This window comes from Prionailurus bengalensis, chromosome B4 (genome assembly GCF_016509475.1).
Source record: "Prionailurus bengalensis isolate Pbe53 chromosome B4, Fcat_Pben_1.1_paternal_pri, whole genome shotgun sequence".
Taxonomy (NCBI): domain Eukaryota; kingdom Metazoa; phylum Chordata; class Mammalia; order Carnivora; family Felidae; genus Prionailurus; species Prionailurus bengalensis.
The window spans coordinates 67771747-67794260 of NC_057358.1; the positions used below are offsets into that span (position 1 = coordinate 67771747).

Genomic DNA, 22514 nt, shown 5'->3' on the forward strand with positions numbered 1-22514 from the left:
AAGCAACAATTTTAGAAAGTGAGATTACTAGGAGTCATGGCATATAAACACACACACACACACACACACACACACACACATACATACATACAAATGAACAAAATAAAACTAGAAATGACTGTCACTGCAAAGCCAGGGAGTTTTATTTAACAAGGTAACAGGTTGTGGCCATTCAGACCATTAATAGTTCTCTTCTGCTGCACCATCCCTGAGGGATTTACAAAAAAAAAAAAAGGGGGGGGGGGAATAAAAATGAGTGTTTATAATGCTAGTGCTTCCTTCTAGAAGACAGAGAGATCTTAGTGCTCCACAGGGAAAAATGCCATTTTGGGGGGTTAAAAATCAGCTTTATGGAGGTACTACTATATTCTGAAATAAGCCTTATCTTGCTTGCAACTGATCAGTATATAAGTAGTTACATTGCATTAAAATGAAACATTCAGGAAGTTTTTATTGTAGCCTGGCCAACAACCTCCTTTTAAAAGTTGTAAGAATTTACTTATGATTCTTTATCTTCTATTAATATACATATTACACTACTTAACATCATGAACCTGAAATCCCTCTTAGGTTACCTACTGGGCATTTTGTTTATTTCATTGCAAAATTAAGGATAAAATACTTAATTTCATGTATAATAGATACAGATGAGGACTTGTGTCATTAATGATTCCAATACTTTGTTTCAAACAAATATAGCTCTATTAGTCAAATGTGGTATGTGCAGTGATTTTTCTGCCCCTTTATTTTATGGAATAGTTAATGATTAATAGATTCATTTGGGTCCATTTAAACTTCTTTCAGAACGAGCACTTCGCCCAAACAGAATGTATTGGCGACAAGGCATCTACTTGAATTGGTCTCCTGAAGCTTATTGTCTGGTAGGATCTGAAGTTTTAGACCATCACCCAGAGAGTTTCTTAAAAATTACAGTTCCTTCGTGTAGAAAAGGTAAGGAAATTAATTCAACTTTGAATTGTACCACTAAAGAAATCTAAACTTTTCTTTTTATACTTACAGATCCTCTTTTCTAGCTTTGCAACATGACGAGGTTCGGGTAGGGTGTTAATGAGATCTTTTTTGGATTATGTAGGCTGTATTCTTTTGGGCCAAGTTGTGGACCACATTGATTCTCTCATGGAAGAATGGTTTCCTGGATTACTGGAAATTGATATCTGTGGTGAAGGAGAAACTCTGTTGAAGAAATGGGCATTATATAGTTTTAATGATGGTGAAGAACATCAAAAAATCTTGCTTGATGACTTGTTGAAGAAAGCAGAAGAAGGTAGTGTTGATACAATTTCACATGTTTTTAACTGATCCTTTTAGTATTTGTGGAATTTTGCAATGAATGTAAAAATAATTCTTACCTCTAAGGTATGAGTTAGAGGATACTGCATTCAATTACGGAGATCAAAGGTGGATTGTATTTGTTACCAAAAAGACCTTTGTGTTCTAAATTCAGAAGATTTTTGGTTTGAGAGTTTGAATACTGGCTCATTGAGCAAAATAATCTCATCTGTGAAATGGGAATACTAAAACCTACCTTATAGAATTGTTAATGAGGATTAAAATAGATGATGCATGCTTCCATAATTTGGCTATTGTAAATAATGCTTCAGTAAACATGGGGGTGCATATATCTTTTCAAAACAGTGTTTTTATTTTCTTTGGGTAAATATCTATAGAATCACATGGTAATTCTATTTTTAACTTTTTGAGGAACCTCCATACTGTTGTCCTCAGTGGCTGCACCAGTTGGTATTCCTACCAACATCACTTGAGGGTTCCTTTAGTTTCACATCCCTGCCAACACTTGGTATTTCTTGTTTTTGATTGTAGTCATTCTGACAGGTGTAAGGTGATAACTCATTGTGGTTTTGATTTGCATTTCCCTGATGATTAGTGATGTTGAGCAACCCAAGTGTCCATCTATAGATGTTTTTGTAAAGAAGATGTGGTGTGTACACACACACACACACACACACACACACAGGAATATTACTCAGCCATAAAAAGAATGAAATCTTGCCATTTGCAACAACATGGATGAACCTAGAGAGTATAATGCTAAGTGAAATAAGTCAGACAGAGAGAGACAAATACCATATGATTTCACTCATATGTGGAACTTAAAAAATAGAACAAATGAACAAACAAAGAAAAAAAAGGAGACACAAAAACCCCAGATGCTTACATACAGAGAACAAACCGGTGGTTCCCAGAAGGCAGGTGGGTTGCGGGATGGGTGAAATAGGTAAAGGGAATTAAGAGTACACTTATCATGATGAGCACTGAGAAATGTCAAGAATTTTTGAATCATTATATTATATGCCTGAGACTAATATAACACTTTATATTAATTATACTTGCATAAAAAATAAAATAGATGATACATAGAAATAACTTACAACTTGTTAACCATATAATAAGTGCCCCCATGAAGGTGGTTAAGAGAATAGATTATTTCCTAATCTATGTCAGATAGTCTGCGGCAGTTCTGAACTCTAGTTTCTAATGAGTGAACCTAGGAATGAGTTTTTAACATTCCAGGTAGGTAGGTATTAATTAAACCTTTAAAACTTTCTCAAATTTTCTAGAGAAAAATAGGATTGGTAAGATAACCTAAGAGAGTGATTAGAAATCGTAGGAAATGCGATTATTTTTGTAAGTCAAAAGCGCACATTTATGTTCATCCTTCAAAGTCTGCTTGTAATAAATGTTTTATGTACTTCTCAGGAGACCTTCTAGTCAATCCGGAGCAACCAAGGCTCACCATTCCTATATCTCAAATTGCTCCTGACTTAATTTTGGCTGACCTGCCTAGAAATATTATGTTGAATAATGATGAATTGGAATTTGAACAAGCTCCAGAATTCCTCTTAGGTAACTGTTTTTGTTGGTTTGAGAATAAAAACTAGGATATAATTTTTCCTTATAATCTAGAATATATTCAAATATAATTATATTATCATAGTTTTTAGTGTCTTCATATATTTGTTATAATGGAATGATATTATCGTTATAATGATATAATGTTATTATAGTGATATAATGATTAATGTTATAATTGGAATGATATATTTTAAAGTAACGTGTCACATAAAGAATTTGATTTTCACACATTCTAATAGACTAGGTTCGAGATAAGAATGCGGCTACAATAAAAGCACACATTTGTGAAATATATCCTTGCATTTGCTTTAAGTGCCAGAAATGGGGGAGGGAGATAAGGAGATTTTCAGTTGTGTAATGCAGTCATTTTTCAGTCTCAGACAGAATAAGTAAAGGAAGAACACCTCTAGGTACTCATAGTAGCAGTTTTGTACCTTAGGGTGACAGGCATGAATTCTCATAAAAATATTCATAAAACAATTTGGGATTAAAAATTCAGAAGCATTAATTTGGTGACATACTCAAGTTCTAAGCCTTCTTGAGAGTCATTGGGAACTGTGAAGAGCACTGATTTAATGTAAACTATTTGAGGACAATTCTGGCTTTACTTTGTGGAATATTGGTTGTTGTCTGTGTATACACTTCATTTTAATAAAATTTCCACAGAGAATGCCTGAAACATGTCAATACATTAAAACTATTAACAGAGAATGTCTAAAATTTGGGGCATGACATGTAAAGGTAAATAAACTGCTTGGTACCTTTATTCTTTACATAGAGAATTTTAGAATGAATGTTTTGGAACTCTGGAAATGAATATATTAGTAGTAGTGGGTTAACACCAAATGCTGAATAGTCAATGCCAAATCCTAGATCTTAACCAACACCAGACTTGACCTGTGATTCAAAGGGTGCAGGTAAATACCACACATACATATTCTTTCTCTGAAGGAGTCTCAAGCCATCAGACAAAGCTCCCCAAAATATCTTTTATTAGTGCATTAAGATGAGTTTCATATATAGGACCCTTTGCACAGCATATGTAGAAATGCTCACAAAGTTTGTTTTTAAGCACCTGTGGGATTTTTTTTTTCAGTTTTATTGATATAATTGACATACAGCACTGTAGAAGTTTAAGGTATACAGCAAATGATTTGACTTTACATATATCATGAAATGACTACCACAATGAATTTAGTTAGAATTGGTCATCCCATTTAGATGCAAAATAAAAGAAAAAGAAACAAATACATTTTTTAAATTTATGTTGAGGTCTCATAGATTAACTAACTCTCTTAACAACTTTCAACATGTTGTCATGCTGGACATTCCATCCCCAGTATTTTTTTATCTTATAACTGGAAGTTTGTACCTTTTGACCACCTTCAAAAGCACCTGTGTTCTGTATTTCATTAATTACACAGCAAGTGAAGTGTTTATATAAGTACTCCTCATTCTCTAGTCTCATGCCCCATAGACCCATAAATTTCATGTTCATTCACAATCTAGATCAGGGTTTCTCAAACTCTGCACTGTTGCCACTTTAGACTGAATAAATCTTTGTTATGGGGGCAGTCCTGTGCATTGTAGAATGTTTAGTAGCATCTTTGGCCTCTACCTACTAGATGTTAATGGTATCTCCTCACCTCCCCCTCCCCAGGTGTGACAATCAAAAATATCTTTGGACATTGAAAAAGATAGGGGGTAGGGGTAGGGGAGCAACATCACCCTAGTTGAGAATCACTGATGTAAATAAATGAGATATATCCTTCCAAAAACATTTTATGGGGCACCTGAGTGACTCAGTTAAGCGTCCCACTTTGGCTCAGGTCATGATCTCACAGTTCGTGAGGTTGAGCCCCGCTTTAGGCTCTGTGCTGACAGCGTGGAGCCTCTGCCTCGATCCTCTGTGTCCCTCTTTTGCTGCCCTTCCCTCGCATGCTCTTGTGCTCTCTCTCAAAAATAAACATTAAAAAATATTAAAAACATTTTATAATCAGAGACTCCCCATTCATTATTTGTAGTATGCTAGGGTAATATGATAGAGGTCATTCATTTCCATTTTCCTTGTAGGATGGGAGTGAATTTCAAGCCTTCAGTTGACATTTTCCTTCTGACATAGCAGTTCCTATATGACACTTCTTAATAGATTTGTGTATATTAATAGACTTGTTTTATGAATATATTTTTAATGTGCATTGTTTCTGAACATATAATATATACTTACGTATACTTATAGAGATTAAAATACGCAATTAATACAAATACAAAAATATTTTAAAAATGTAAAATATCTAAGCTTCCCATAGATGCATAATTTCACCACTTAGACATAAGAGGTCTCAACATGGTTCTATTTCTTTGTAGATTTTTCTGAGTTCGTTCACTTATGTCGGTCAAGTGCTTATATTTCAAAACACTGTATGAGAATCACAAATATTGTACAAAGGCTATACTGTATGTCAGTGAAGAGTAATAGCCCATGGAGCTGATCATGGTTGATTTCTCAGGCCTTGCTATCTCAGTATGTATTGTACTTTATAGACTTGATAAACACTACACAGTTGAGATGATGGAGCAATGGAGCTCTTTAAGTAACTGCATAACAAGGGCATGGAAGCCTGAAGATACCAAGCATGATGAGGAGATTTTGGCTCTTTCAGTTTTCCAGGATAGTTGTCCTCAACCCTGGCTGGTTGGTCATTACTATCACCTAGGGAATTAAAAGAAAATCCTAATGACCAGTAACTCCTGTGATTAATTAGGTCAGAATCTTTGAGGGTGGACTCAGACATTGGTATTTTTAGAAGCTCCTCAGGTATCTCCTGCAGCCCAGACCCAGAGCACTACTGGGCTGGAGCCTAGGGAATGAGCAGTAGGGCAGGAAGAGAGCCTCAGGGGAAATTCGGAGCTACAGGTTAGATATGTGCCTGATTTGGGATGTTATTAGGCAGACAGCATAGAATAATTTGTTTTTGAACAAAAAAGTGTCACAAAGTGTGATTATAGGGAGATTGATTTTGCAGGTGAGGTAGACTGAGTTGGAGGTAATGAACTCAGAATGCCTCCATGGTCTAGGCAGAAAGAACCAAGGGAGTGGAAATGGAAAGGAGGCATGGGGCAAAGAGCTAAGATGATTTTTTGGTTTTGAGTCCATAATGACCACAAAAAAAATTTTTTTTTTAAATAAGATATGTGAAATGGAATAAAAACTAGTTTGGAGACAAGATAATGAATGTGGCTTGTGATGGAGCATGGTCGAGATTTGGAAGGGCATGCCAGTGGTCTCCAATGCAAAGTTGTAAATATAGGATAGAGCTCAGAAGTGGCTTGTGGCTGTAAATTAAGATGTGGAAACACTCAATGTATCGGAATTGATGGAGTTAGGGAGTCGGTGACGTAATTGCGTGCGGAGTGTGTAGATGGAAGATGAGAAGGTTGAAACACAATCTTCAGGTGCATTGTAGTTCACACAGTAGCAGAAGGAAGAGGAAGCATCAAAGGAGACTTGATTCAATGAAACACATGGGTCAGATTTCTCTTCATGTATAAAACATATATAATCACAACCAAAATAATTTATCTAGCTTTTCTGCTTAGACAGATTAACAGAAGTGCTTTGTACTTTTCTTTTCAAAAGGTGATGGCAGTTTTGGATCTGTTTATCGAGCAGCCTATGAAGGAGAAGAAGTGGCTGTGAAGATTTTCAATAAACATACATCACTTAGATTGTTAAGACAAGTAAGAAATCCAATATTACTACATTAAATCGGACATGTTAACCTCCTGGAGCTCTGGTTTTGCATGTGTTTATGAAAATGCAAAATGATCACATTTCCCCCCAAAGTCTACCTGAGTTTAGTTATGAAATCCCACTTTTGTCCCTCTTTATGGAGTAAAAAAAAAAGAGATTGTTTTGTTTCTCCTGTTGAAAAACAAAGAAAAGGCAGTATTCTGAGAATTTTTGTCCCAGGCTTCACAGTTACCTCCCCCAAGTACAGAAGAAAAGAAGGTACCTCTTTTGAGGTCCTGTGTTTCAAAGGAACCAAATCCGATACGCATTTAAAAATCTCTCTTGGCTTCACTTATATCACATGTTCTTTTCTCCATAAGCACTTATGTCCAGGATAGTGCTTTGCACCGATGGACTTAGGCCTGTGTTACTCAATCAGTCTCTATGGTAACGTGAATGCTATTATTTAGAATATTCCCACCTTTTCCCGAGGCTGGGGTTAGAGTCAGTTCTTCCTAAGTTCATGGGCTACTGGGGTGAGGATTGAATGCCTCAGCAAAAATCAAAGTACCCTTAGGAGGAAAGAAAAGTGAGTGGATATTGGATGCAAAGCAAACAGTGGTCATTCCAGTACCCTGTCTGGTTTTGAGTACCAATGAGGATTTACTCTGTTTTCTGAGTCTTTCCTGACAGTAGGAATGAGAGAGAGAGAGGGTAAGAAGAGGGGTAAAATCCAATTCAAATTCTGTAATCTTATGCCAGAACTCAACTATGTTTTTGAATCTATTCATTCTTACTTAAAGAAAATAATTTGTGCCTAAATCTAAAACTAAATGACATGTGCAAACTAAAACAAAACAAAACAAAACAAAACCAGTTACAATACATTAATTATGGATTATGAAAATAATTCCATGTCTGTGTAAAATATCCTGGAGTAATTTTATTAGTAATACTAAAAGCTACACTGTGGCTTTACAAATAAGTTAATAAACATTTTATATATAGAAGCAAGTCTATGAACCAAATCTGGGCACAGTCTCTTTCAATCTGTAGGCAATTGGTTGTATAAATTGATTTTTCAGCCTTGGTCATTAGTCTTCAATGTATGTTCCAAATTTTATTCAGTGTGCTCAGGGAACCCTGTTGGAAATCAAAACATTAAGAATGTATACAGGACTGAGTAGTGTGTAGGCAGCTAGGGGAACCAAGGAAATGATAGAAGAAATAGTAAGAGTAGAGCGTACATAATGTGCTTCTTTAAAAAAAAAAAGAAAGAAAGAAAAGGAAAGCACTGCAGTGTTCAGGGCCACATTCTGAGGGTCATTCTACCAGTGGTCATGAACTGGGGCTGATCTATTACAGTCTCCTGCTCCTTTCTCTTTGAAATCAGTGAGCTGCTTTTCTAGGATGGAAAATTTGGATTCAGCTTCTGTCTGTGCCTATGAAAGAAAATGGACCTAACTTGACTGGTTCTCATCAGTTTTAAACAACTGGGATAATCAGACAGAGGCAAAAAAAAAAAAAAAAAAAAAAAAAAAAAAAAAAAAAAAAAAGGTTTTTATCCACTGAGGAAATATGATTGCAGTCTGTAGCTTTTGTTCTTGGAAAATCCCCGCTCAGGGTATTCAGCCTTTCTTCTTCAGCTTGCAGAATTCTCCACACTGCACTTTCCTGACAAATGCAGTTGGCACTGATACTCCCCATCTTTGAAGCTGGTTTTTAAGAAGCAGAGGTTCTGCAGACAGAAATCACAGTTTATAACATGAATCAATTTAATATCACATGAACTATAAATTTCAACTAAATTAGGGCTTCAGAGTAAAGTGAAATATGCAGAATAAAGTATATATGGAATTCACAAACCACATATAAAGGAGATTGTAAAGTCTCACAGGATGTGGTCTAGGGAGAGGATTACATCAGAATGGCGACCTCTCTGTTCAAGCTAAAATGGTATCTGACTTTTTGGAGAGAGATTCTTGCAGCTGGGGATTGCTTTAGCGAGGGTGTTTCAAGGCAGGTTACTCTCAGAAAGTAAGAGTATTTGAGCTAAGATCAGAATGATGAGAAGCCTTCAGAAAGGTGAAGGGGTTTCAGAGCATAGAGACCAGCAGGGGCAAAGGCTCAGTGGCTGGAATGAAGGAGCTGGGCATGTGCAGTGAATTGAATGAACACCAGTGTGGCAGAAGGGTGCCCATGAAGAGGAGAAGACACAGAAGGAGATGGGTTTTGAGAGATGGGCCGGGACCAGATCAGGTCAGGCCATGGAGGCTGTGTGAGTACACAGGGTTTTAATTCAAAAGTAACTGAAAGTTATTAGAGAAGTTTCAAGAGGAGTGATACCATGTATTCCCATGGGCTTAGACACCCATGGGCTTTTCTAGTCATTAAACCAGAAATGATAGGCAGGTGGTACCTCACATGCCCATTGCAGTTGATTAGTAGCAGCTGCTCAGAATCCTGGCCTGAGAAGGACTCTGTGGCTAACTAGGATTCATTAGATAAGATTGACGTGACCTGATCGTGTGACCACAGCAGGGGTACTGACCCTGCATTAAATGTTCTGAAAAACGCAAAGCAATAAGGAAAGATAGAACTTAACATTTTCATTCAGAATACGTTTTTAAAACCAGTCGTTTATTCCTGAATATGTGGAAGATACAAAAAAGATTAAAGAAGAAATGGAACATTTGCTATAATCCAGTTACCCAGAGAAAACCACACTCAAAGTGTTGAGACACTTAAGGAAGGAGGTACTGGGGCTATAGTACTCTTAAATGGTTTTTTCCCTTTGTAGGAGCTGGTGGTCCTTTGCCACCTCCACCACCCCAGCTTAATATCTTTGCTGGCGGCTGGGATTCGTCCTCGAATGTTGGTGATGGAGTTAGCCTCCAAGGGTTCACTGGACCGCTTGCTTCAGCAGGACAAAGCCAGTCTCACCAGAACCCTACAGCACAGGATTGCACTCCATGTGGCTGATGGCTTGAGGTAATTAATTAGGTCATATGGTTTTCTACTCTGTGTGTGACAAGAGTGAGCCTCAACTTCCTCCCAGGGCTTGGAGAATAGCACTTTCCAGTAATATCATGTCCCAGTAACATTTCACAAACAACTTGAGGGAAAAATTACCATTTCCCTGAACAGATTTTGTAATTCCATAAAATAAGAGTAAGAAGACCATGCAGAACGTCATAGTTAGTTGAGTAGAATTTGGGGGGCACCTGGGTGGCTCAGTCGGTGAAGCATCCAATTCTTGATTTTGGCTCAGGTCATATCTCATGGTTCGTGGGTTCGGGCCCCGCATCGGACTCTACGCTGACAGTGCAGAGCCTGCTTGGAATTCTTTCTCTGCCCCTCCTCCACTTGCACTTTCTTTTTCTCTCAAAATAAATAAAATTAAATTAAAAAAAAAAAGAATTTGGGCCCAGGAAACCTGTTCCAGAGCTCATTTTCTTAAAACTGTAGTGACCTCCTTGCCCTATAAAAATACAGGTTAAATTTCAAAGTGCCAAGGAAAGTGTCAGGTATCATGGACAATTCTAATAAGGAAAGATTGGTCCATATTTCTGAAGGGGACTGGAGTGATTTTCTGTGTCCAAGGCATACCCAATCCTGCAGCCAGCTGGTACCACAACAGAGTGCCGGGGAGGCAGCACCAAAGAGCAGAAGGGCCACGGTCTTGGGAGACAGAGGGACTAGGAGAAGTCATGGCTCCACACACATACCTGTGATTTTATACCTCCGAAACTCATCTGTCAGAGTCTGTAAACTGTGACTAATACAGTGTGTGACATTTCAAGGACTTTGTGATAATTGGAGACATCCCAGATTAAAGTCTGGATTTCCTTCTCCACCACTGTCCCCGTCTCCAGTCACACACTTATTTCACCTTGGAGTCGTCCTTCCTTCCTTCCTCTCTCTCACATCCCACACCTAATCCTTCAGCAAATACTTTCAGCAGTGCCATCAAAACCTATCTTCATGAAGCTACTCCTCACAGCCTCTCTGCCCACCTGCAGTGTCTGAGCCGCCGTCATGGCTCCTTGTCTAACCAGCCCACTTGCTCTCACCTTTGCCCCGTATTCCTGTTCACATGGCAGTGGCCAGGGGGCTTTTCTATGTGGAAATTGGCTCAAGTCTTTGTCCTGTTTTCAACCCTCTCCTATCTCATTCTTCAGTCACTGTGCTCAGCCACTTGCTTCTCTGAAGTTTCTCGGATGTGCCCGGGGCTTTATACCAGCTCTTCTCTGGACCAGGAGAGCCTGCCCCCCAGATATCCTCTTGGCTCACTTCTCATTTCTTTCAGGTCTCCTCTCAGAGGGGATGTCCCTGTCCACCTTATGTCTCTCTGGCACCTGTGGCACTGATCACTGCCTGCTGTTCTTTATATTTTCGTTTAAAGAGTTTGTTCATTATCTGTCTCTGCTGCTGGAAATCTAAGGGCCATGATAGGACTTGCCATCTTGTTCACCTTCATATCCCTGGCACCTGGAATGGTGAACCCCCAGTAAATATGTGTGGGCAGTAGAGAGAGATGGAGATAGGAGAGAGGGAAGAATACAGTACCTGGCACATATAACCACACAGTGAATGCAAATTTCTTTCCCTTCCTTCCCTTCTGAAATACGGTGACTATTCCTCTCAGGCAGTGTCCAGAAATGTGAATGGAATAGATGGCAAGGAACACAAAGAAACACTGCTCACAAACAAATAAGACCAAACCAGGAAGATACAACTTAATAGTGTATAGAGACTATAAAAGACACATAAAATAAATAGGTTTTCCTTTTTGGAAAGACTCCGGAAACTGCCAAAAATCATACAGATTATTAATGAAACAGTATTGCGGAGGTTTGGATTTGGGTTGGTATATCTGCTTTTGAACACCAGGGGGAACCATGTGTTAAATTAATCCAGATAACAGGCAACAACGCCTGGTGTATTTCAGAGCGGGATCAGTCACTTTCCTAAGTCCAGATCTTAGTTTTCCCCTAATTCTTGCAAATAATTCCCAGAATGCTTATTTATAAAATGATGAATTTCTATCTTTCATTCACCACCATGTGAAAGACCTCACCTCTAAGGTAGCTTTTCTGGTTCTCTGAGACCTTACTTTAACAACTTCTGCAGTTTCTGATGAAGTAAATGAAATCTCAACATATTTTGCTTTAATTCACCTGATTTCTTCTCAGCCGAATGCCAAGACAGCTTTCTGGGTCTTGTGCCACAAGAAGCTAGTAGATTTCGGTAGCTTTCAGTCTTCTACCAGCACTAAGTATATTTTTAAAAACTGAGCATTAATGTTTGTTTCCTCAAATTTCAGCATAGAACTGTAAATACAGAGGTAGAAAGAGACAATAATGTCACACTCCTCTGGAGTCCCTTAAATGATGGAGCTGTTTAGAAAGATATACAAAACTTTTTTCACATTACATATTCTATCTCTTACAGTATTGCCTACACTCTTAGCTTTCATTCCTAATTCAGTCTTCTCCCTAGAGCTATTTATCGTAATTCTCAGTTACCTATGAAGATATGGTCACTTGTATTTTCCATAAGTTTCTTTGTTTCAGTATTTACAAAATTGAGTTTATTCTCTCTGCTACTTCCTCCCGCCATGAATCTGTTCTTTCCCTTGTGTCTTCCACTTGCTGACGGCAATCCCTGTAGTCACATCTAGGCTACCCCTCTCGTCCCAAAAGTAAGTATCCATTTGGCCACCAGGTCTTTGACTATTTCATATTATCTTTTTCATTTATTTCACATTATCATTTCATTTATCTTTATGCCACTACTGCCGCCTCGGTCCAGTACCTCCAGGGAATTATCAGAATATTTATGCTAAAATAAAAATCTAATTATGCTTGAAATTCCCTGGGAGTTCCAAGTTCTTTGTGAAATACATGCAAACCACTTGGCAGAGCATCAGAACTCTGTGTGTATGCCTCTTGCCTTTCCACTGCCCTCACTCTACATTCTGATCATTCTGAGGTCTTGACTTTTCCTGGACATCCATGTCTTTCTTTCATTTGTCATTCCTCTTTTCACACACTTGTCTGCCTAGAGAATTCATTTTCCTGTAGAATTTGCTCACATACGGTCTCCACGATGAAGCTCTGAATAGATGGTCTCTCTGGCACAAGTTTCTTGGGTTGGCTGTATGCAGGGCTTTGTGTTAGGTGCTGGAGAGGAAAAGGCAGACCTTATGTGTATTATCTTATCAAGGTTGAAAACTTGCAGTTTAGTGGGAGAGTCTGCTTTGCTATCTTTAGCTCTCTTTTTCTCTCTCTGGCTTTTGTAGCATTTGGTACCCACTGCAGTTCTGCAATCTTGTTTGATAACCTGTCTCTCCTAGATTGTGACTGCTCAGGAGTGGAGATATAAGGATATAAGAGATATATAAGATATAAGGATATTATTATATCCCCTAGTGACTGGCCCTCATAGACACCCAATACAGATTTGTTATGTGAATGAATGCATCTCATTTTTTAGACTAATTCCATTTAGGATGAGATAAAGTTTACTTTCAATTATAAAGAAAGGAGTTTCTTAGCAACCCAGATGATAATCACAATTAAAGAATGACTAACTGAGTTTGGACCAGTTTATTTTAATAAAATATTTGACAGTGTTCATTGTCACATAATGCATAAATTACAGCTGAATTATTTTCAGTAAGGCAAGATCTGCACTTGTTAATATATCAAAAGCTATTTTGCTAGTGTATTAGAAGCTATTAAAACTGTACTTTTTAAGATTAAATTCTATAATTGAACATTTTAACTAACCCAGTTAATCTTTCCCTCCCACAGACATTATTTCAAATTAAGTTTAAGTATTTTTTTAACCTTTGAGAAGTATTCTGAGAGAGTCTATGTTCTATAAATATTCTGAAAGAGGCATGCATTAGGAAGGATTTGGATGCTATTCAATTATGCATGACTTGGCTTTAACTTTTTTCTTCTTAATCTCCCAGCTTTTCTCTTCAACGGGGCAAGGGTAGCTAATGGCCTTTCAGTAAGCCCTTAGTAAATTTTCTCTCGAGTCCATTACTTATTGTTAAGGTCAACTTCATTAGTACGTTTATCTTATTTTTCAGCCAAAAATATGTAGAGCGAAATGAGTAGGCCTAACGTCAAATGTCCTGACTACATCCTGGAAGAGAAAGAAACTTGTGCAGTAGCTGATGCAATTAAATGATGCATACACTTCAGGCCATCATGCAATGGAAAGTTTAGAGTATCACTGCCACTCTGCTCATAATCCCTCTAGCAGTGATTCGTATTAGGTAATGGAGTAAATATTTATTGATACAGTGTGAACCCAAACCAAAAGCTGCCAACAAAGAAAGGATTTAAATTTACCTCTATTAAGTTCTGTAAAAAATTGTCCTTTCAAGGTAGGTCATAATTTGCCTGGGAGATCACGTGGAGAGCTATAGCAAATTTGACATCATGGAGCAGGGAAGACTGAGCTGGGGGTGCGGGGGAATCTGAACTTTGTGAATATGTAAGGAAAGGTGGTGATGGAATTACTTTACTTGTTGGAGCACAGGAGTAGCTCTCTTGCTGTGTTGCCAGAATAGACATGACCTGGTTCAGATTAAAACTTCATTGTGTTTTTTAATCTTTACCTGCAGTGTCCAACTCTAGCACTTATATTTAATTGGATCAGTCTCTGAAGGAGATTACTTTAACATCATCCGATATCACCAAGACATTGTTTTACTCGTGCCAACTCTAGGTCCAAAATGTTCTTTGTTAGCCTTAATTCATAATAGAATTGGGTTTAAAGTAAATTACATCTTTGAACAGAATATGATATGGATAGCTAGAAAAGTTTCTTATGTTGATTTGTTATTACTGAAAAAGGTGAAAATATTTTCCCCCAAATTAGGAAACATTTTAGTCAGAGAAAAATAAATATCAAAAGAGAAATGGAATAGAGAGAATTTTAGAAGCTAAGATAAACTTCTATATGGTTTTAACAAAATCAGAACTAGTAAGTAAATGGGAGTTACAGAAAATACTATCAACTCATATTTAACATATTTACATTTTAAACTAATTAAAATAGTCATATGACCTTTGAGAGAATTCAGAATTCCTTTTCAGTAATTATTAAGCATATGAAAGAAAACTCACCAAAAACTGGTACTTTGCTTGGTACCAGCAAACTTGGTTGTGCCTTAAAGTTTAAATCACTCACATATCAGGATTGACCTGTTTTTTTTGTTGGTTTGTTGTTTGGTTTTAAAAGCACAAGCTCATTTTGTAATATTTGGCTTGCATGTTTTCATTCCCTTCTATGATATCTCTTCGCTTTGAGGGGTCAAACTTAGCACAGAATTTTTGATGCTTTGGATAATAGAGGTACGTACATATTTAATGAAATCATGACAGAAATTGTAATAATATAATCACATTTTAATGACTCTGCCTGTGTGTTTTCTGGCAGATACCTCCACTCAGCCATGATCATATACCGTGACTTGAAGCCCCACAATGTGCTGCTCTTTACCCTGTACCCCAATGCTGCCATCATCGCAAAGATTGCTGACTATGGGATTGCTCAGTACTGCTGTAGAATGGGGATAAAGACATCAGAGGGCACACCAGGTACGTGACAAGGTTTGCTTGGTAATTCCTTCCTCAGGATGGATAACCAGGGACTTCAGTTGTAAGTTCAGGAGAATCAAGAGAACGCCATGTCTTATCACGTGGTGAACAGATATTTCTTGTGTGAATAACTGTGGCCAGTACATAGTGATTTTAATCATTGTATTCTGTAGGGGAGAAGTGATCTACTGATATAATTTGCCATGGGGGAAAGTAGATAATGTTTGATGTCAAATTATATATATATTTTTTTAATTTTTTTCAACATTTATTTATTTTTTGGGACAGAGAGAGACAGAGTATGAACGGGGGAGGGGCAGAGAGAGAGGGAGACACAGAATCGGAAATAGGCTCCAGGCTCCGAGCCATCAGCCCAGAGCCTGTCGCGGGGCTCGAACTCACGGACCGCGAGATCATGACCTGGCCGAAGTCGGACGCTTAACCGACTGCGCCACCCAGGCGCCCCTCAAATTATATTTTTAAAAGTTGGATTTTTAAAACATTTTGATACTCCAGAGGTGGTGAAAAGGAACAGCAAAATTTCAATCTAGGTACTGTTCACATTTACCTTTAGGAGACAAACTAAATTCAGATTCCCAAACCATTTCTTGTAACTCTGAAATCCAAAGAACTTGGAAAACCCAAAGAATTTTTTTATAACTGATTTAGTGGCAAAATCTGACCCCAACTACTTTGATGCTTAATACAGTCTTTATTTCTCACACATATTCTCAGTGTGAGTATGCGTATGTTTCATGGCAGAAAAGAGCACATTTGAGTACAGGGTGCTGGCCCCAATCTTAATGAGTTTATGTAATTATATGCATTATTATTAACTTTCTTAAATATGAAAAGGTATGAGTTTCTGAATACTTCTGGCTCTAAGAGTTTCAGATAGGGACTTAGGGCCTAGAGTTTTCAGTTGTACTGTTTTTGATACAGGCATACTTTCTTCTTTCTTTCTTTCTTTCTTTCTTTCTTTCTTTCTTTCTTTCTTTCTTTCTTTCTTTATTGGTAGATTGGTACAGGAGTTTAAGCCTTTAAATCCTGCACTTCAGTTTTCTTTCTTCAAAATTTATTAGTTGTTAATACTTCAATACCTAAAAACAGCTTCTGTCTTTGGCCCTCTATAGCAAGATGAGTCATGGTTACTATGTAAAGTGAAACGTACCCATTCTGGATGCCATTATATCTATTATCTCCAAAAATCAAAGACATTATTTTCTTGCATTAGATTTGAATGTTGCTTTTTAGGATCATCCACAGCCCCTGTTTTTCATGCCTGTTCTAATAATCCTATTACTTCTGTTACCTGACTTTCTACCAGTGAAAATCCACTTTGTGTTCTTGTGTTTGCATGGGCTTAATGTTTAGACGTGTTCTTTCACATTACTTTCTACTCCATGGAATCCTGTTCCTTTCTCAACTCCCATTCTCTTTCTTCTAGTCTCGGATTCATCAAAGTCTCAGGTTCTGTTTAGTAAGAAATAGTCATAGGACAGGTGCTCTGTACAGACATCTTGTGTTTTGGCTTTTAGTTTGAGTGGGAATAGAAGATTGAGGGGTTGACTTATGTTTGGGGGAACAGCTCCATTTTCAGAGAATTTTGTATTGTTTATTATTTGTAAATAAAGTTACAGGTGACTTTACATCATCTTGATGATTGTAGCTCAGTTAAAACAGATGCCTAAAATGGAAGATAATAGGGGATGTCTGAAAGTAGGCAAAAATACTAGTTTGTTCTTTAACCATCCCCCTTCCCTCCTACCCCCCCCCCCCCCACTTACGTACTTAGATGAGCAGATGGCCCCAGCTTCCGATGCCTGGTTTTATTTTTGCTTCAAATATCTATCCTCCCTTTTGTTTTTCATACCTATGTATTGAAAGTAGAGTGTGCCCTCCTATAAACCTTTCAAAGTACATATGGCTGCATGTGTCACTGGGTTTAATAATAATAAAATAATATTATCTCTTGAGCACCTGCTGTGTACTAGGCTCAGTGCCAAGTACGTTAGACACATGATATCTTAGCCTCATGCCAAGGCTGAAAGTTAGCTTTTATCTTCTCATCTGTAAAATGAGGAAGCTGAGGCTCAGAGCAAGATTCTGTACTTGTAGGAAGTCACGCAGTAAGTGGTCAAGATAAGAACTCAATCTAAGTGAGAAATGAATCCAGAGCTATTTGGCTTTAAATCCTAAATCTCTCTCCTCGATTACATGCAACTCTAACACGTACTTAAAAAGGCTTAAATACTTCATCTTAGTTACTAAAAAATCAAAATAAAGCAAAATGATGGGGCCATCAGGAATAGCAGACATTGTCAACTATAGTTTTGGAAGAAGAATCGTGGGAGATGGAATTCCATAGGCCTTACATATTCCTGCCTAGAAAATGTGGGCACAGGATGAGGGGTCTTCTCTTAGGAGATCTGTTCATTACTCTTGTGTGACATGAAAGTGGGCCAAGCCATTCACCTGGGACCTGCAGTTTGTTCCCCCTCCAACTCCTAATCCGGTAATGGTGTTCATGGAGTAGAAATCCTATTGTTGAAACCTTGTTCATCTTCTTGGACAGTTGTTCTTTTTTTTTTTTTTTTTTCAATGTTTATTTATTTTTGGGACAGAGAGAGACAGAGCATGAACGGGGTAGGGGCAGAGAGAGAGGGAGACACAGAATCGGAAACAGGCTCCAGGCTCTGAGCCATCAGCCCAGAGCCTGACGCGGGGCTCGAACTCACGGACCGCGAGATCGTGACCTGGCTGAAGTCGGATGCTTAACCGACTGCGCCACCCAGGCGCCCCAATTGGACAGTTGTTCTATATGGTCCCTGGTGACTATGACCTGGAACTCAAACCTGCCACCTCCCTCAGTGGGCTGGGCTCAGTTCAACTCTGTTCAGACTCATGGCTTCCTGGTTTTGGTCAAAATTTGCCTAAAGTTCAATATCCAACTACTTTTTCACAACAAGCCAGATACTTGTTACTGATCCTTTTAATCTGCTATATCAATGTGTCACAACATACACATGGAGAAAGATCATGACAGAAAAAACCTAAAGCCTGATCCCTTCTATTCTGTCCTCTTTTCCCCCAGGCTGCTTAATACGTTGTAAGCAGTTTTTTCTTGCTATATCCCAGACCTTCTCTTTAACATTACTGAATTCATTATTGTTAGAGAACTTCCGATGGTCTCAGCCCAAAACTTGACCTCAAATTTTAAATAACAGTAACTGTCACCACTGCTAACCACCATCACCAGACTTTTCCTTCCCCAAAGCAATTATGTTTGAGCAGAAAATCATCCCCTTTCATATGATTTCAGTTATCTCCTGTCTTTTCTTTTTAATGGGTTTTTTCCTCTTAATGTTGTAACTTTTAACTTGGAAGCTTCTAGAGAAACAAAAGACCATGTATTTGTTAAACTTGTGTGTGTGTGTGTGTGTGTGTGTGTGTGTGTGTGTGTGTGTTTATACTACCCTTACAGTGGTGCATTCACTCTGTTGTACGCATGTGAGTGTGGGTTCATTACTGTTGTTTCAGAGAAGATGGGAATGGGAGCAGACCTTTTGTGGTATGAACAGTGTGCTGCCTTGTGCTTTGACTTTTATGTGGGTTGATTATCTCATTTAATCCTTTTGACTGTCTGACATAGGTCCTATTACTATTCCTGGTTTAAAGATAAGGAAACTGAAGCCTAGGGACCATTAGAAATGTCTATAGGGTCATACAAGAAGCAAATGCATGCCACCCAGGCGCACAGCCCATGCCAGGTAGTGCCAGAGTTGGAATGCAAGTTAGAAACAATTCAGTTATTGGCAAGGACTGACACAGTGTCTGTTTACATTGTGAAAGGTAAATATGGGATGGATACTTTCAACTGTAAATAACTTGGAGAGCATCAACTTTAACTCAGTTAAATAGATGTATTTATATCATATCCTGTCTTGAGTGCCAGTCAATTCTGGGTCCTGTGACAGTTGCATTGTTGACTGAGGTGGATGGCTGAATGATGGCTTCAACCGTGCCAGCATCCATGGAAATACAGTAGTCTTTGGGCAAATAACAATGTTATTCTCTGGCTATACACTGTTATCTGAGAGAGATTATGAAACATGCTCTACTCATACTTCTCTGAAAGTAAAAAAGGAAAGAAAACATGTTTCTCTGCATGATGTGATATATAGTCAGACCTAACTTACAAATTTCTTAGATGTTTGATCTATGGATCTTTACCTTATTTCCTCATTGCATTTGTTAAAATGCAGGCTTATCTGAAAAAATGTCTAAAAATTGTCTAAAAATGGTGTTTAGACAATGAATTACATTTTTCCAATTATTTTGATACTGTAATTGTTATGATAATTCCCCAGGGAAAATTTTCTTTATTCTTTACTCATTTATTCAGGCATCTGGCAATAATTTATTGAACGTTTTCCAAATACCAAACTGGTGCAACTGCTTCATAGCTGTGTGGTGCTGATCAAGGTTTACTTTTGGGGGCTCAGTTTTCACTTAAGAAAATTGTGATGAGAAAAAATAATGCCTACCTTATAGGGTTGTATTAAGGGTGAAATGAAATAATCCACACAAATAGCATACAACAGGGCTTGGCATATTGTAGTTGCTCTATGTCAGCAATTGCTCTAGTAGTGAATTTGGGGGAATGTGCGTGAATAAATGTGAATTTTACCCTCCAGGAGGCACACATTTTGCCATGACAAATAGGATTACACAAACCAGTAATCATATTTTGTCAGTTTCAGTAGGCAATCAATGTATAGTGATAAGAGCACAAAGGAACAAGTAATTAACTGAGCTGTAAGTTGTCAGGACTTCCTTCTAAGCAGGAAGTTTGAGAAAATAAAACAAAAAATAATAAAAAAGCAGGAGTAGGCATTCCAGGCAAAAGGTACTAAGGTATAATATGACTTGTTTTATTCAGCTAACTGCACAAGAAATTCTTATGGTCTAAGTAATAGATGGAGTATGGGGGGTTATTTAGTTAAGTGTTTTTCAATTGTGGCTGTGTACTGATGACATGTAGAGCTTAAAGAATGTATCTCCTGGGGTTGTATCATTTACAATTCTATTTTAGTAAGCATGGAGTGGAACTCTCAATCTGGCCACAGCCTAGAAGCTCCTAGAGAATTTTCAAATATATGGATCTCAGGACCTCATTGCCAGGGATTCTGATTTAAGTTCTGTGAAGTCTGGGATGGAGCCCAGATATTGATATTATTAAATATCTCTAGGTAATTCCAATGTGCATTCAAGTTCAAGAGCCACTGGTCTAGAATGAGGGTCAAGAACATCTTCAGTGTTTCGAGCACGCAAATATTTCTGATACACAGCCCAGTATGACACTTTTCTAGCTCATGAAGGGCCTTTTAAATCATGCCAAATAATAGCATCTTTCAGTTTGGGGAAGTCATTGAAAAATATTCTTATTTGTTAGCGAAAGGTTTGCATCTCGGCATCATGCCGGCATGAATCGATGATAAAATGGGCAACTGAAGTTTTGGTTCTGTCTCACAGTGGGGGGAAATGTTATTTATAGAAAAACTTTTAACAAGATGATAAGTATTTGCTCTAGATTTTGAAAGTATGTGCCTATGATAGAAACAAAAATTTAAGAGAGTAAATAAATATGAATGGAGTTTGGACTTATATCCAAATTTTTAAAAAGTAATGTCAGCCACCTTCAATTAATCTTTCTCTATGGTGCACATTCTAGGCACCATAGTGGATTCTGGAGATGCACAGATAGATGTGACTTTGTGAACTTTTTGGCTGTCTGGAATCTGTTAAACACTGGCTGTGAAGTCAGACTGAGTTGGAATTCTTGCTCTACCCCTTACTAGCTGAGACCAGAGAAATTACCTTTTTTCCTTGGTTAAACAATAGTAGCTAATAAAAATATCTATTTTAGGGGATTGCTGTGAAAATTAAATTCATATAAAGAAATTCATAAAAAGTGTTTGGTACAATGCCTGGCACATTCTACCTGCCTTTGCTTTCCCCGACTTTCTGCTCTTTCTTCTCAACTTAGAGGGCACCAGGCTCTGATTTTGTTTCCCTTCCCTGTGCTGTGGGCTGGAAACTCTCTGCAGGGCCATCAGAGGACTCATCTTGTTGGTTCGCTGTCTCTCAGGGATCACTCTCCTGTGCTCCTAGTGTCCAGTGTTTCATATATTTTGTCTGGTTATTTCATTGTTTTATGCACAATGGTAAATCTAGCCCCTCTTGTTCCATCTTAGCTAGAGGTAAAAGTGACACATGCTTAAATAAAAGACTTATTTGGACAGCCTGACTTAACAAATGCACATTTAGGATGTCAGTTAGTACTTGACATTTCTAGTCTTTGAGGGCCATTGATGCTAAACAGGGTATTCCTTCAGTGTGGTGATATGGTCCATGAGCATCAGAGGTCATTCATAATATTAGACCATAGATCATGTGGCAGTATGGTCCCTTTGTGAAGATGCAGGAGATGTTCCTATTTCTAACCTTTCTCAATGGCAGGTGATAGTAGAAGTGTTCATTTTCTTCCCAAATTAAATTCAGTGGTGAATAAATTGCATAGCTTGAAAGTTCATTCTTCCTGTTACTACTATGGTGACAAGCATAGTTAAATGTAAAGTGAAAACTTTGGAAGTACTTGCAGCCGCTGTTCCAGGGGACGCCTTGGTGATAAGGTACATGTAGAATACATGGCTTAGACTGATAATCAAACATCATGTTGGCAGCTTAGGTCCTAACGCTCTCAGTCCCCCTCTTCCCAGTCATTTTGGTTTTGAGGTGAAGGACTCCATGATGAGGCATCTCAGGCCAAGTCATTTTATTTTTTTTTAAACTTTATTTATTTACTCTGACAGAGAGCATGGGAGGGGCAGAGGGAGAGAGGGAGAGAGAGAGAGAAAATCCTAAACAGGCTCCACGTTGTCAGTCTAGAGCCCTTTGCGGGGCTCAAACTCACAAACCACAAGATCATGACCTGAGCAGAAACCAAGAGTCTGACACTTAACTGACTGAGACATCTAGGCGCCCCAGGCCAAGTCACTTTAAAGTAATATTTGATTTACAAAACATAAGGGCACAAGGTGAAAGCAGAAAATGCTATTAAGGAGGTCAAAATACGTGTTTCTAGTAAATTAGCAGACATAATTCTTACCACTGTCATAAGATAGAGATATATCTGTATCTAGATTCGATTGTGCTTAAGTTTTTAATAGCTGTATTGTAAATTCTGCTTTAGTTTTCTT

The 22514-nt window shown here is 38.0% G+C and overlaps 1 protein-coding gene across 1 annotated transcript in view; it reads left to right on the plus strand.

Moving 5' to 3' along the window:
* LRRK2 (leucine rich repeat kinase 2) overlaps nucleotides 1-22514 on the plus strand; it is a 137826-nt gene that overhangs the window by 91818 nt on the left and 23494 nt on the right. Inside the window, exons 36-41 of the mRNA XM_043563334.1 lie at nucleotides 805-951; nucleotides 1094-1285; nucleotides 2740-2886; nucleotides 6536-6636; nucleotides 9429-9619; nucleotides 15092-15252. Of these exons, the coding sequence (XP_043419269.1) occupies nucleotides 805-951; nucleotides 1094-1285; nucleotides 2740-2886; nucleotides 6536-6636; nucleotides 9429-9619; nucleotides 15092-15252 (939 nt within the window). The remainder of the gene's footprint in view (nucleotides 1-804; nucleotides 952-1093; nucleotides 1286-2739; nucleotides 2887-6535; nucleotides 6637-9428; nucleotides 9620-15091; nucleotides 15253-22514) is intronic.